Raw genomic sequence first — 15,711 nt, 5'->3', positions numbered from 1 at the left:
GGAGGCACGGGAGACCCAAGAGGGGTTTCGGGGTAGGGTCCCAAGCTAACTGTCAGAGAAGCAGAAACTGACGCAGTCCCAGGAACAGTGGCGGCGACCTGGACCCGGGGCGGGGCGGGGCGGTGGGGGGAAGGGGCGGACCGCGCAGCCGGAGCCGCCCACTCCTCCTAGCGCCGGGGGCGGGACTAGAGCACGCACGGCGGCGTGACGCAGGGCCGCAGCTGGCCTCGTTCAGGCCGCCGCTGCCGCTGTGAGGCGGAGTAGGATGAGGCCCGCGGCTGCGGCTCCGGCGTCGGCGGGGGCAGCAGCAGCTGAGGCAGCAGCTGGGGGAGTCGCGACGGCCGCGCCCCCTCCTCCTGACCTGGATTAAGCCCAGCAGCTCCGTGGCCGCTGCCGCCCCGCGGGGGGGCGGGGTGGGGAAGTGCTTCGTCTCCCCGCCCCCCCCCACAGCCGCCGCCTAGCAGGAGGCAACCGCCGCGACCCCAGCGGAGCCCGCGGCCCAGCCTGAAGCCCCCAAACCCGGGGGCTGGCATGAGCGGCACTTCAGCGGCGCCGGGGGGCGGGGGAGCCGCCGCCGCCTGAGCCCCGGCCTGCTGCCCGACCCCACCTCGCTGACCGAGGCTGACCGCGGAGCGTGCGAACGACCCCGCCACTGCTTTCTTCCTCCCTCAGATCACACACGCCAGCCCCAGAAGATGGGGAACTGCCTCAAATCCCCCACTTCGGATGACATCTCCCTGCTTCACGAGTCTCAGTCCGACCGGGCTAGCTTTGGCGAGGGGACGGAGCCGGATCAGGAACCGCCGCCGCCATATCAGGTAGGGGAGGGTGTGTTGGGGAAGAGGGGTGCGAGGAGTAGAGGCAGTTCTGGTCGAGATTATGGGGGCTTCAGCTGCTGTCACTGCCCCTGGCCTCGGCGAGACCTGGCCTGGGGGGCACTGATCCCCTTAGGGCTGGATCTGAGGGTAATTGCTCCCCACTCTCAGTATAGGGGAGAGCCTTCACCTCCCTTCAAGCGCGGTGTGGAGATGGTACTTCTGTCCTTGAGTTCAGGGATCCGAGTAAGTGATTATATACCCTTGGCCAGTGGCCAGTAGTTCGCTTATGGAGTTTGGGAGTGACATTTTCCTGCATTTATGTCTGAATCGTGGAGTCTGAACTGTGAGGTTTGGAGATGATTTCCTCATCGCACCGCCAGCTGGATTATGGGTTCTAGATAGGTGGTTACACCCCCCTCCCCCATTTATACTTTCGTGTGTGATCATCCTCTCCTCCCTCCCAGTCTGTATTAATTGGATCTGGTAGGTGTTCACTTTTCCCTCTGTTAGGGAGACGATTTTCAAGTAGTGATTTTGGTCCCAGCGACATCAAGAGTTACTTGTTTGTATATGTGTTTATATTATTTTTTAATCCCTCCTCCTTTTGCTCCACCCCTATGACACACCTTTTAAACATGCTGACTTAATAAAACTTGATTATCATAAACTTTGGAAACCTTTAAACTTGAGAAATACCTTCTATTACTTGTGGTTCTCCCTTTATATCAAAGAATTGTCTCCTAAATAGGTTCATTGCTTTTTGGACAGCAGTCTGCAGCTCCAGATGTGTTTTCACAATTAACAAAGAGCTAAGTCTTAAGAAAACTCAAAATAGAGATGTAGATGTAATAGTCCATTATATATATATACACACATGAAACCTTACCTCTACTTTTTCAGTTTTAAATGATGTTGATAAAAAAGTTTTCCCAGAACGACCTGGATAGTTGAAGTGGCTTAGTTTTTTTTCCTGAATGAGGTTTAGTTTTCTAACTGGGCAGTCTCCTTTGTTGTTTCGTATGGTGACATCATTATCTAGTGTTATTCTTTTCTCATTCCTATGTAAACCAGTGTCTCATCCCACCAGAAAAACCTGATCACATATGCTGGTTTTCTGAATAAAACCCTTCAGAGGCCTTTCGTATATACCAATGAAGTCCAGTCTTAACTGTGGCATACAGAAGCCTCCATTTTTCTCTCACACTCACATTCCAAGCCTGTCAATACAGCAGCCTGTTCACACCTCTCTGCCTTAGCTCCAGTTGCTCCCTCTGTTTGGAGCACGTCCCTCCAAGGTCGACCAGGTGAACATCTAATCCTCTTTCAGGACTCAGCTGTATCTGAAGTCTCTACATTCTCCTCCCTCGCACCCTGAATCCATCACTCCCTTCTTTGTGTCCCCCTGAACCCTTCACACTTCCATAAGCAGCACATAGAACACTTGAGTGTTATCTTTGTTAAGTCAGATGTCTCATTCTTGAGGCATTTCCCTCCTGCAGTGTAAGCTGCATCCAGGTAGGGACCCTGTGTTTCCTGTTTTGTTGTAGCCCCAGCATCTGGCTCATAGTAGATGCTCAGTAACTGTGGGATAAGTGAAAACTATAAGCCGTTGAGAACAGGAACTGTATCCCCAATGCTTAGTGCAGTTCCTGGGACATAAGCACTTAAATGTTGAATGGATTAATGAATTTGAATTCAGTATTACATTTTGTAAATTTACACACCCATTTCTTCCAAAGAATTGTCACAAGGGAAGTGTCTTAAAAAATCCAAGCTAAATCTATTTTTCTGAATCTTTGAAGTAAATTGTTTGCATTTCACTCTTGGTTTCCCTCATAAATGCTATAGGACAGTGTGCTTATTTTGGTTTCAAGAACAGATTTTTTTTTAGAACTATCAATTTTTATTTCAAAACCTTTTCATGTTCTCTAGCCCCCTTCTAGGCAATTGAATATCTTTGACTTACTGCCCTCTTCTTCTTATCATTGTGGTAATACTCTGTTAAGGATAACTTCCTTATGATTTATGGGAATTATATTCAGCAGGAGAATAAGATGATAATGAGAGATTTTTTTAAGTATCATGAAGGAACATTTTTGGAAACATGTTGTGATAATGGGAGTTTTTTTGTGGTTGCCCTTTCCAGAAGTGAATGACCTAGATGCTAATATGCAAACTTGGTATCAGTTGGAAGAAAGTAACTTCTTTAAAAGATGGAGACATAAAAAGAGAACCCTTTGTAGAAAAAATTTTGTTGCACCTCAAGGAATTAAGTTTTTTAGGAATGGTAAATTCAGATGGTCTGAGAAACACCAATCCGAGATAAATATGATCTATATTTTCGGTGGACAGAAGTAATATTTTTTCCTTCAAAAATAGTATAATTAACAGAGCTACAGAAATACTGGCTCATTTCTTTGAAGAATAGTCAGTGTTCTGTAGGTTTTTTTTTTTTAAAAAACATTCGTAAAAGGAGTAGCTGATTATATAGGAACACATTTGGTATTTTTCAGTATTGAGTAGTTAAAAGATGTCCTTTGTGTTGCACAATGCCAAGCACTCTATATAGTAAGCTTCCATAAGTTCCCGTTATTTCCTGTTAGAATCTAACTGATTTGTTTTACCTATTTATGCTTAAAAGTAAGCACTGCAGTTCATTCCCTAGTGCCTCCTCTTAAAAAAGTATAATAAATAAACCTAATCCCCCCCCTCCCAAAAAAGAAAAGTAAGCACTGCACTCTTACAATCAAAGTTTATAGGAAGTACGTATTATCTCCCTTTGGTTTTCTTTTTTAGCCTCCTAACTCGTCTCCCTGCTTTCACCCTTGCCCTCCCTTAAGTCTGTTCTTAACCCAGCATCAAGAGTGATTTCTGGTAAAACAGATCATGACACTCTACCCAACCTTCTGTGGATTCCCCATTTCATTCATAGTAATTAGTAAGTGATCAACTGTTATCTGTCTCCTCCTACTAGATGGTAAACTCCTAGGAAAAGGGAATTTTTTAAAATGTTGTTTCCCAAGTGCCTAGAATAGTGCCTGGCATATGTTAGGCACTCAGTTATTGGTTGAATGACTTGATTTCCTTTAAATGAATTAATATATTTATTTTGAGGCAAGTTCAGCTGAGTATCTTACAAGAACTGTACATATTTCTAGTGCCTTTTTCCTTTATGGATTATTTTTAAGGAATCAATCCTAGAAATCAGATCTCAATAACATTAAATATAGGAGTTGATTTAAAATTATTATTGATAAAATAACTTAGGTTTTTTTCACCCTGTTTATATTCTGTAACAGAATGTTTATTTTATGAGAATGTACTTGAATCCTCATCCTTATAGAAATTGGAGGGACGAGGTTAGAGCTTTTCTTGGATTAGAAGGGTAAAAACCAAAAATTTGGTATGCCCTCTACCCTTTCCTTCCTAAATGTTTAAAAAGAATACAAAGGAAATCTGCCCATCAAGGGCAGTCTTTGAAGGGTTGTGAGTGGGAGGATAAGTTATAAAAGGCTGGGGAATGAAGATTGATAAGAGGAAAGGGCCAGGTAGGTAGCCCAGCCCTGAAAGGTTTAAGTGAACAGAGATACCACTGTAACTCTAAGATCCTCATTTCTCATAGGCTAATTCAAGAGTGGCACTTGTTAAAAAGAAGTTAATATTCACTAAACAACAACAAAAGCCACTTTACAATGTTTTTATCTAACTATATCTATATATGAAAATAAAGTGGTATCTCTCAGTTTTGCAGTAGTTATATAATTTGAGATTTATTAATGTCATGCTCGCCCTACACTTTGTGATTAATACATTCTGAGATTTTAAAATCAGATGGAAACAGGTTATTGGTAATATAGCAGTGAGTGCAAGCTCTGGTTTTGGAGTCAGATGGAACTGAGTTCATATTCCAGTTGTCACTTATGTGTAAAATATGAAGAGAGATTATCAAATTATGTTACATTTTAAGGAACTTCTTTCACAAATAACAAAACATAACATTTTGGATATTTCAAACTGACTGAAAGTTACTTTTTTTTTAAAGGCCTGATCTCTCCTATAGAATGCGTTAAAAGTAACCCCTCTCCTTAAAAAAATCTAAAATAGAAACAAATACTTATTTTTAAGCATTCAAAGCAAAAACAATAATACCTTGTTTTTCTGATATCTTTATGAAGTTAAATTCAGATAATTGAAGATTTTTTTTTTTATGTGTTTACCATTTTGGTGGAAGTCACCTCAGAATGAATTTCACATATCTTGCTCTTAACTAAACAAATTATTTTACTTTAAAAAAATTGCTTTTTGTGAAATTTTATCCCTCCCCTCTTGAAGTTCTGTCTTTTCACTGAATTGCAGATCAGCTCTTTAATAAAGTTGTCACTGACCATTCCCCCCCTCTGGTTTAAGTGCAATAATTTTTGTTTGCTATATTTTTCTGGAAATCATATATTATCTTATTAATTAGCTCTTGGTGCCTTAACACTTACTATATTTCTAGATTACAGTTTCCTTAAAAATGAGAATGGTGTCTTAAGATTTTAAAAGTTTCTCAGTGGAGTGTAATGGCATCTTATATGTTGTAGACACTTAGTGTCTAACTTAGAACTCTGTCTTCTCTCTCTTGTACCCTCACCACTGTAATTGAAGTCTTCATTACCCCTCATGATAACCTAATTGATGTCTCCTCTTCTCCCCATTCTTTTCATTCCTTGTGCTTGATAAATTCTATCCAAATTAGATTCCTTTACCTCTTAATCCTTAATGGTTCTTCATGAGTCATCACTGAAGATCCCTCTTAGCACTTACAGTTATGATCTGTCTTACATACTTTTCTAACTTTTTGTAGTCTTGTATAAAACCTATACTAGAGTCATACTGAACAGCTTGCTGTATTCTATATATGTCTTCTGCTTTCCTGCCTCTGCCTTTGTTTATTCTGTTCTCATTGTCCAGAATGTTCTTCCTTTAATGTTCCCAATGTAAATTCTAGCTTGCAAGGTCCAGCACAAATGCCGTGAGTCCTTTTCTAATCTCCCCCTTCTTACTCTGAACTCATTTAGCACTTTGTTTACCATTGTTAGGACACTTTATCCTTCCTATTTGATTTTAATTATTTATCACAATGTCATAGCTCCACTACTAGAATCCAAGTCTGGTGATTGATCTTTGCATTGCTAGAACTATGCTTTTCACATAGCAGGCGCTCAAATACTTGAATAAATGTGAAAATGAGTTACTGCGTTTTTCTTTGAGTGTGAAGTTTTATGGTTGTTAGCTTCTGTAGTTTGTTCCCAGAATCCTGTGCTTTGGTGTTTGGCCTTTGTACTTTAAAAGGTTTGGCTGCTTTTCTCTCCCACATTAACTCTTTTATCTAACCATATTCAGTTTTGTCTTATCACTTCTAATTTATAAGGTACATAAGCTTTGGGAAAGTTAATCTCTTTACATCTTTTTCATTTGAGTTTGGTCCATGTTCTGTGTAGTTAGCTTACCTCAGCCTCATCTTTCTTAATAAATAAAGATTTTTGCTTATTTGTAACCATCGTTGGGGGGTTTTGTTTTGGGGTTTTTTCTTTTTTTCATTTTTCAGGTTTATTAGGTAGAACTGTTATAATTTGACTGCACATATACATACAACGTATTGCATGTAAATACATATACACAATATACTGCACGTATTTTTTAAAATTTACATATATGTACTGTTCATTGTTTCTAAGAACGTTTAGAGCTTTAGCTTTTTAAACTTACATAGTTATCAAAGAAATAAAGCCAGCCACAAAATAAGAGTTAATTCAAAAAGATACGTACACCCCACTATTAACAGCAACATTATATATAATTGCCAAGATATGGAAGCATAATAAGTGCACATCAATAGATGAATGGATAAAGAAGATGCAGCATATATATGTAATGGAATACAACTCACCCATAAGAAAGAAGGATATTTTGCTATTTGCAGCCCTTCATTCACTTTTTTCCCCCCCTTCAAAACCCAGAATTTTATAGCTGGCATAAACATTTCCATTGCATCAAAAAGAATAAAATACCTAGAAATAAACTTAACCAAGGAGGTTACCTATACTCTGAAAACTGTAAAACATTGAAGGAAGTTGAAGATGATACAAAGAAATGGAAAGATGTCTTGTGCTCTTAGATTGGAAGAATCAACATTATCAAAATGGCCACACTACCCAAAGTAATCTACAGAGGAGGGGTTTTGTTTGTTTATGCATGATCTCCCACTCTGGATGTCCTTTAATTAAGGCTGATTCTTTGCCAATAAGAATATATGAGCACCTTTAAGAGTAGGACAGTCTGCGTGTCAGAGTTTATTCTAGAGCTAATTATAGGGTAACTTGAGAAGATGGAGTAATGAATACTTGGTGCATAAGGTCTGAGAACTTATGAGACTTTCTTAAAATATTTTTTAGTTAGTACTTTCTAGTGTGTATTTTTATTTTATAAAATTTAGACCTTTAAAAATCTTAATATACTTTTGGTAGAATGGGATTTCTTTTTTTTTTTTTTAAGTCAATTTTATTTGGCGGCTTCTAAATAGAGAAGTTATTACAGAATTCCTACTATAGGTTCTCCTTGTCTTTTTTGTTTAATTTGTACCACTTCTTTCTGTTTTCTGGCTTTATTGTGTCTCAACCAAGTTAAATTCTGGAATGAAGAGAGGAGTGAAAAGAGGATAACTTCAATGTATTATCTTCTTTCAAGCAAAGAGTTAGGAATGTATTTATGTGCTGTGTAAATAGCTTATTAAAAAATAGGCTGTAACATATTTTCAGAAGTTGATTCCTTGTCAGTAATTTTTAATACTGAATTTAACAAATATTTATGATATTATTAATATACTCATAATTCAGGATTTTTGCAATTGTGATATAAATGAAATTAAGAATGTGGTAAAGGTACTAAAGACTGAGTGGACATGTGAGTGAAAGGTGTGAGGAAAAGCTGGCTTGTAGATAGCCAAAGGTGTGTGTTTTTAATGGCAAAAGAGATGGCTATATGTAGTTGAAAAGTAAAGTGACAAGGAAGAACTAAATATATTTTCTGCTCTTGGAGAATCTGCCTTACCTTTTGGTTTTGATATTCAACTTGGCTTTATGATATGTTCCTTTTCAAGTCTTAGAAGAGTTCCTTATTGTAGCTGATTAAAAATACTTTGAGTTCATTTTAATATGAATGCACATATACCTGTCTTTTAATTAAATAGCCAACCTGGAGTGTTGCTCCCTGGGGCCAGTTGAGTAATTATCTTGTTACTTAATCCAGAGAGCATATAGTAAAGTAACTAAGGGATCTGAAAGTGTGAGAATGAGGAAAGCAATACTCCAGATATATTTGTTCCTAAATTTATTAAAAACTTCTTTGAATTATGAGACTGAATGACTTTAAGAAGAGTGAGACTGGCCTAATTAGTTAAAATTACATGTCACTTAGTATAACAATTAAGGCTAAAAACTAGGACACTTGATAGTTCATTTCTTCTATCAGTCAGTGTGTGTTGGGCACCGAGGGGAAAGGAGAAATGAGTCCTTTTACCCCTAAGGAGCTACTATTTTAGTTAAAGGGACAAGATTTTTTTTTAATTGAAGTATAGTTAGTTTACAGTGTTATGTTGATTTCTGGTGTACAGCATAGTCATTCAGTTATATATGTGTGTATGTGTGTGTGTGTGTATATTCTTTTTCATATTCTTTTTCATTATAGGCTAGTATAAGGTATTGAATATAGTTCCCTGTGCTATACAGTAGGACCTTGTTGTTTACCTGTTTTGTATATAGTGGTTAGTATCTGCAAATTTTGAACTGCCAATATATCCCTTTCCACCCTCTTTCTCCCCGGTACCATAAGTTTGTTCTCTATGTCTGTGAGTCTGTTTCTGTTTTGTAAAATAAGTTCATTCGTGTCATTTTTTTAGATTCTACATACAAGTAGTATCATACAGTATTCTTCTTTCTCTTTCTGGCTTACTCCACTTAGTATGTCCATCTGTGTTGCTGCAAATGGCATTATTTTAATCTTTTTAATGGCTGAGTGGCATTCCATTGTGTGTGTGTGTGTATATATATAAATATATATATATATATTTATATATATACAGACATTTACCACAACTTCTTTATCCAGTCATCTATCAGTGGACATTTAGGTTGTTTCTGTGTCTTGGCTATTGTAAATAGTGCTGCTATGAACATTGGGGTGCATATATCTTTTTGAATTAAGAGTTCCCTCCTGATACATGCCCAGGAGTGAAATTGCTGGATCGTAGGGTAAGTCTATTTTTAGTTTTTTGAGGAATCTCCATACTGTTTTCCATAATTGCTGCACCAGACTACATTCTTACCAACAGTGTAGGAGGGCTACCTTTTCTCCACACCGTCTTCAGCATTTATCATTTGTGGACTTTTTAATGATGGCCATTCTGACTGGTGTGAGGTGATACTTCATTGTAGTTTTGATTTGCATTTCTTTGATAATTAGTGGTATTTGTTCATGTGCAGTGACCTCTTTTCTATCCTCAATTGGTGATTCTCCTTTCACCTTTCTTTGTCCCTTAGGTTTTCAGGGCTCCCTGTCTAACTTTTCTCTCCCATATTGAAATAAGATGTGGTACATTTATCATTAATTGATATTAAGGCACCAATTCCTGATTAAGGCTAATTATAATATAGTGTGAATGTGTTTTATTTAGCATTATCTCCACTAGACATTTGTATCCTTGTTTCTTGCCTGTAATATTTTTTAAAACACAGAAGTAGATTTGAAGCTAAGAGGGCCTGAAGCCATAGGTACTGATAAGTAGTCCATTTGGGATAATGGTGGAACAAGGAGGTCCAAAAAAACACAAGACTCATAAAAAGATGGGATATTAGAGTCATACAGGAAAATTGTATGAACTCAATTGTAGAAAGTACAACTGCAGTTAGATTTAAGTGATATTTTCCAGTTTAAACAGAATTTATTCTGGATAGATAGGTTTTAAATAGAAAACATTCTAAAATATGCTATATTTTTAACATTTTTATTCCAATACACTCACTACCTTTGTTAACAGTGCTTTACTAAGATTGATTCTTAGCTGGGTCCTTTTTCAGACTTAACAGTCCTCCCTTTTCATTCTCACTTCTTCCCACATACATCACTGAAGTTTTGACTCTTAAGTAGATTTTCATCTCATTTTATTGATTCAAAATTACTAGAAAGACTAATATATTATACTTTGTAAGTAACAGAATGATGACACCAGAGTCTTGAATTTTGTTGCAGTATTTATGTTCTGGGTGAAATCAGTTCTGCTGTTAAATCTTGTATCTGCATTTTATCATTTTTTTCTCACTGTCTTAGAACTGTCAGATGATTCTTTGTCCTCTTTTAATGCATCTTTCTTTGTAGTACCTCTTCTAATATTCTGCATATTGGAAAACCAAATAATCAAACTTGTCATAATACTTCCTAGCAGCTCCTCCTAGAGGAGAGCTGAAAGGTACTACCTACGAGTAGAGCAACATTTCTATTTGTGAATAAACTATCTTGGGATTTGGATACATAGGCACCTTATACTGTTTTTTTAGGTTCAAAAAATTTATTTTTAAAGTTTTCTTGGTAAAGTAAATAAGTTGCTTGCTTAAGTAAATAAAGTTGATTTTAGCAGGAAGTCCACATAAACATGAGAGTAGAGAAAGAGAAAGGGAAGGAACCTTCTTTAATATTGAGATAAGCTTATCAGTGTTTCATGTTTTACATACACCTCCCCTTCCCCAGTGTGTTTCATTGTCTGTAATTTTCTCTTGTCCTTAGATTTTGTTTCTCAAAATCCTTTTTATTTCTTAAAACATGCTTTAGTTACCTAGGACTCCTTATGGTGTATGAATTCTTAAGACTCAATATAATCTTTAGATTGGGACCCTTAGGTCCACAGATCTCTACAGAGTCAAGAATAGAACTGCATTTCAGTATAACTAATTTCTTTGGTATTATGTATTTATTCAAAAACACTATCTGAGAAGGGGTCCATAACTTTTCAGTCAGATAGCCAAAGGTTTTCATGCCGCAAAGAAGGTTAAGAATCCCTGAGAGGCAGTCTCTGAGTTGCAGGTCATGAGCTCATATCTTTGCTGCCAGAAACCACAAAGCCTTTGGGGTTTGAGCCACAGAGTTCTTCTGATAGGTGTGGTATAGGAATTCAGTTAAGTGTTGCTGTTGCAACACTGTTAGGTAAATTGTCAGGCCTCATTTAAGATTAGATAGCATGAAATGGGCCATTTTTAAATAGCTGAAATTCTGGAATCTATTGAAAATTAACTTGAAATGTAATTTCTTAGTCATAGATAAAAAATTTTGTGTCACAAGGAAAAGAGTAGCATCATAATCTCAAATTGCTTAGACAATGGACTGCAGACATTTTTTGGCAACTCACAATAAAAAAATATTTTATACTGTGGTTCAGTTTATAAAAATGGAAACAATTTTCATAAAACAATATTACCTACTGTATTGCACAGGGAACTATATTCAATTCCTTGTAATGAGCTGTAATGGAAAAGAAACTGAAGAAAGTATACATATATGTATGTGTATGTGTAACTGAATTGCTTTATTGTACACCTGAAAGTAAATCAACCACACTTCAATAAAAAATAAGAATGTTTTTTAAAAAAACAGTATTAATCCTTACTGCATGTTCTGTGTATTTCATTTTCTAAAAAGTCTTAGCTTTGACCCTCTAAAACTGATTTCACAACCCACAGTCGGTTTAGAATAGACTCCAAGATACAGAGCCAAAAAGATAAGATTGTGAAATATATTTAAAATATTTTATATGTACAGCATCTCAAATAAAATCTCTTAGGAATCCAAACTTGCTTCTCTGTAAAAGAGCATTTTAGAGAAGTGGGTACATGTTTGTACCCTGGGAATAGTCATTAAGATGCTTGAGCCAGGTCCTTTACATTTATTATCTTTATTAAGGATTTTGGACTTTATCCTCGAACAGTGGAAAGCTAGCCAGTAAAGGATTTTAAATGGACTGGCAGAGGAGATATTATGTAAATTAAATTAGATTTGCGTTTTTAAAGGAGATCTCTGGGAACAAATTGGAAGAGGATACTATTTAGGAAGCCACTGCATTAGCAGCTATTGTTAGCTAGGGTGTTGGCAATAGAGATTAAGAGTTACAGATGAATTCTGTGTATATTCAAGAGACCAGAATATCAGAATTTAGTAATGAATTGTATGGTGAGATTTTTTTTCCAGGAGATTAAGGTACATCAAGAACAGGGGAGAAGATTGGCTATGAAGGGGGATATAGGAATAGGGCACTAATGAGATGTGGAATTGTGATTGTGGGATTGAAGGTGGATTAGTCTGTTTTAAGTCTTAATGAGAAAGATTTGATTGTGCTTATAAGCTGATGGGAAGGATCCAGTGACAAGAAGAGGTTGAATAGAGAAAGCAGCAAAAATCTATAGTATAAGGTTTCTGAGAAGGTGGAAACAGATGGAATCCAAACAGAGGTAGTAGGGTTGGCCTACATGAAAGAAAACAAAATCTTTAAATTTATTTTGAACAATTAAGTATTAAGTAATACATTCATGTGGTCAAGTAATACATTCTGCAAGAATGCAGATGAGGTATTTTATTCTTGTTCTCTAGCCTCTTAGTTCCACATCCAATAGTCAACTAATGTTAATGTGTTTTATATATTCTCCAAGAGATTTTATACATATGCAAACAAATACAAATAGTCCTTCCTGATCCCTTTACACAAAAAGTAGCCCACTGTACACACAGTTCTGCACCTTTTTTCCCCCCTCCACTTATATCTGGAATCTGTTTCCCTATCAGTATATAGAAGGCTTCATTCCTCTCTAGGGCTGCATGGTAGTTATTGTGTGGACCATTAATTATTTAACCATTTCTGTATTTGATGGACATTTAGGTTATGAGCATTCTTTATGATAGTGCCTCTGTTTTAACAAGATGAGAAAACTAGCTGGAGATAGATACACATGTGGGCAGGACTGTATGTCTGACTCTAGAAGTATCAGGATCCAGATATCTGGGTGCAGAGAGCTAGTCCATTTTGGGGCCAGCAGATTGAAATTTAATACTTAGTTTAAAGAGCTGATGTATGATCAGATGAGCTGGAATTAAAATACTTCATCTAGGAAAATCTGGCCAGGTCACTAAACTAAGTGGAGGTAAGGGAGTCACTGGACCAGAGTTGGAGACAACAGCCAGGAAAATTCCTTAAACTTACATGTTTTGTTAGTCAGAAGTCATTTTCAGAAGTCACCTTTCAATAGAGAAAAATTTAGACTACTTTTGGTAGCCTCAAATTGGGACCCTCCATTCAAGGTTAAATGGATCTAGCCCATCTTGGGGGCAAGAAGCTCTTTTTAGGACAAAGGGCATTTTGAGTTCAGAAGCTCTGTAAGAAGACATTATTGCCTAATTTCCAAGAATTTGTTTTCTACTGTTGTTTTTCAGTTATTCAACTGAAAATTGATTGAGCCTAAATTATAAATGTGTTTGCAGAATGACTTAAGGCACCTGCAAGTGGTTATAATTTTTTCAATAACTTTACTGGATCTGGGAGGTCACTCAGTGTTAGGCCAAGTATAAGATACAGACATGAAGCAGTACAAAGTCATAGTGGTGACAGGCTCTAGAGGACGCCCGAGGTGGGACAGCTAACTTTTGGTTATAGTTGTGTGAGAGGGCTTCTTGAGGGACTTGGTGTTCAAATATCAAAAACAAAACAAAACAAAAACAAAAACAAAAAACCAAGGTTTCCTTTATCTCCTTGTTTGAATTTTTCCTTATATTCCTTCAACTGATTTTTCTGTTTGTATGGCAACGATCCAAGTTTATGTAAGTGTTTTTTAACCCTTTGTTTAATAACTCTTGAGAAGCTGAAAACCGTAAATCTTCCTGAGAAGATGCGCAGTTTGCATGCAATTTCAATGAATTTATGTACCCCCGTACGCTGAGACCTTGAAAAACAACCTCTGGTCTATCATCTCAAACTATGTTACTACTTTCTTTCATTTCTTTCTTCAGTATATCTTGTCTGCCACTGCCAGGTCACCTGTTAAAATAAAGCCTTTAAGTTATACCCCTTTAGTGATTTCTCAGTGCCTGCTATTTAATATAAAGAACAAACATTTAAGAACATTTGATGTCCTCTTCTCTTAGAAATTTGACTGAATAGATGTGACAATGTCTCAGAGCTATTTTATAACACCAGACTGAGCCACATTTTCCTGACTTAGGGCAAACAGCATGTTCTATCATTGGATTTCATTACACCGTTCTAAACTAAGAGTAGTTTGTGTATTTTAAAAAGATATTTTGAAATTTGTTAACAATACCCTTTTTCTTCAATAGTTTTACACTTTTAAATATAAAAAAGTTAATTTTTACTGATTTTGTATACCTTTGCATTCCACCTTGCATTGTTGAAACCAAATCTGGTTTACCTAAGTAGTACCCTACTTGGAAGGAACTCTCAAAAGAATTACATATGACTGATCACTGTATCTTAAAAATAGAGTTAATACATGCCACAACACGATGAAGCTTAAATATATAATGATAAGTGAAAGAAAGCCAGACACAAAGAAAGTCATGTATTACATGATTCCATTTATATAAAATATCTAAAATAGGTAAATTCATAGAAACAGGTGGCAGCCAGAGGCTGGGAAAAAGAAGGAATGGGTGGTTAACTACCTTAAGCACAGAGTTTCATTTTACAGTGATGAAAGTGTTTTGGAAGTAGATAGAGATAGTGGTTGTACAATATTTATGAGTGTACTAAAGGCCACTGAATTGTTCTCTTCTAAATTGGTTAACTTTATGTGAATTTCACCTCAGTTTTTAAAAAGTAGAGTTAGACTCAGCTGTAAAATTCATAAAAGTCTTGCCAGAATTAAACACACACTGTGACTTGTCTCTATTTTGTTTTCATTTTCTTTTAAAATTAGCTATTTACTTAATGACAACTCTATAAATATAGGTTTTTTTCCTTTTTTATAATAAATTGCAAATTAAATATAATTACATAGAAATAAAGATTATAGCTCATATTTCCAGTACTCTAATGTAACCATAGTTAACATTTTGGTGTATATGTCTTTATACTTTTTTCCAAATGCAAATATTTTTAAATATGTGTAATATTACTAATACTTTTGTATTCTTTTAATTTTAATGTCATTTTGTAAGCATTTTTTTGTGTTGCCGTAGTCTTTAGAGCTCCAGTTTTTAAAAGCCATTAAGTATTTCACTAGGTCTATATTATTCTTCTGTACATTTAGGTTATTTCTTAATATTCCAGGATAAGTTTCTTGATACTTGATGGTGGTAGGGGTAGAGGAGATGGTAAGATGTATTTCTCCTAAGAGATTGTACCGGGGCATTTTATGAAAAAGTAGTTTGCTGACAGTTTCTGTTTGAAAATGACTTGTAAATAAATAGCTGGCTGATGAGGAGATAGCCTTGCATAGGGCAACTTTACATTTGGATTAAGATAGCTCTCTAATAATCTTTTCTTTTCTATTTTTGAGCTTCATTACCAAAAGGACTTAAGCATGCTGTATTCCATGTTCTTTTACTCTTCATTTCTCTTACTAGTTAGAGATGTCCTGATGATCTGACCCCTGTGATTGAGTTTGAGGAAGAATCTAAAAACTAAACCTGATTTTCCAGTTTAAGGCTTGTAGGTGCCAATACTTGGCATAACCTGAGCAGTCTAGTAGACAAACATCAGCATCTCACTATTTAATACCGTCTCAATGTTGAGATCCAGGGCTTTCTTGGTATCTGTGTCTTAAAGAGGATCATCATAAGACAAGTATAATTTTTCTTG

At 36.6% G+C, this 15,711-nt stretch overlaps 1 protein-coding gene across 1 annotated transcript in view; it reads left to right on the top strand.

Moving 5' to 3' along the window:
- Positions 1-200: 200 nt before the first annotated feature.
- The window catches only part of RNF11 (ring finger protein 11), a 35,225-nt gene continuing 19,714 nt past the window's right edge, over positions 201-15,711 (top strand). Inside the window, exon 1 of the mRNA XM_010951817.3 lies at positions 201-818. Coding sequence (XP_010950119.1) covers positions 696-818 — 123 coding nt within the window. The 5' untranslated portion in view covers positions 201-695. The remainder of the gene's footprint in view (positions 819-15,711) is intronic.

This window comes from Camelus bactrianus, chromosome 13 (genome assembly GCF_048773025.1).
Source record: "Camelus bactrianus isolate YW-2024 breed Bactrian camel chromosome 13, ASM4877302v1, whole genome shotgun sequence".
Lineage (NCBI taxonomy): Eukaryota > Metazoa > Chordata > Mammalia > Artiodactyla > Camelidae > Camelus > Camelus bactrianus.
This window is presented reverse-complemented; position numbering and strand designations above follow the sequence as displayed.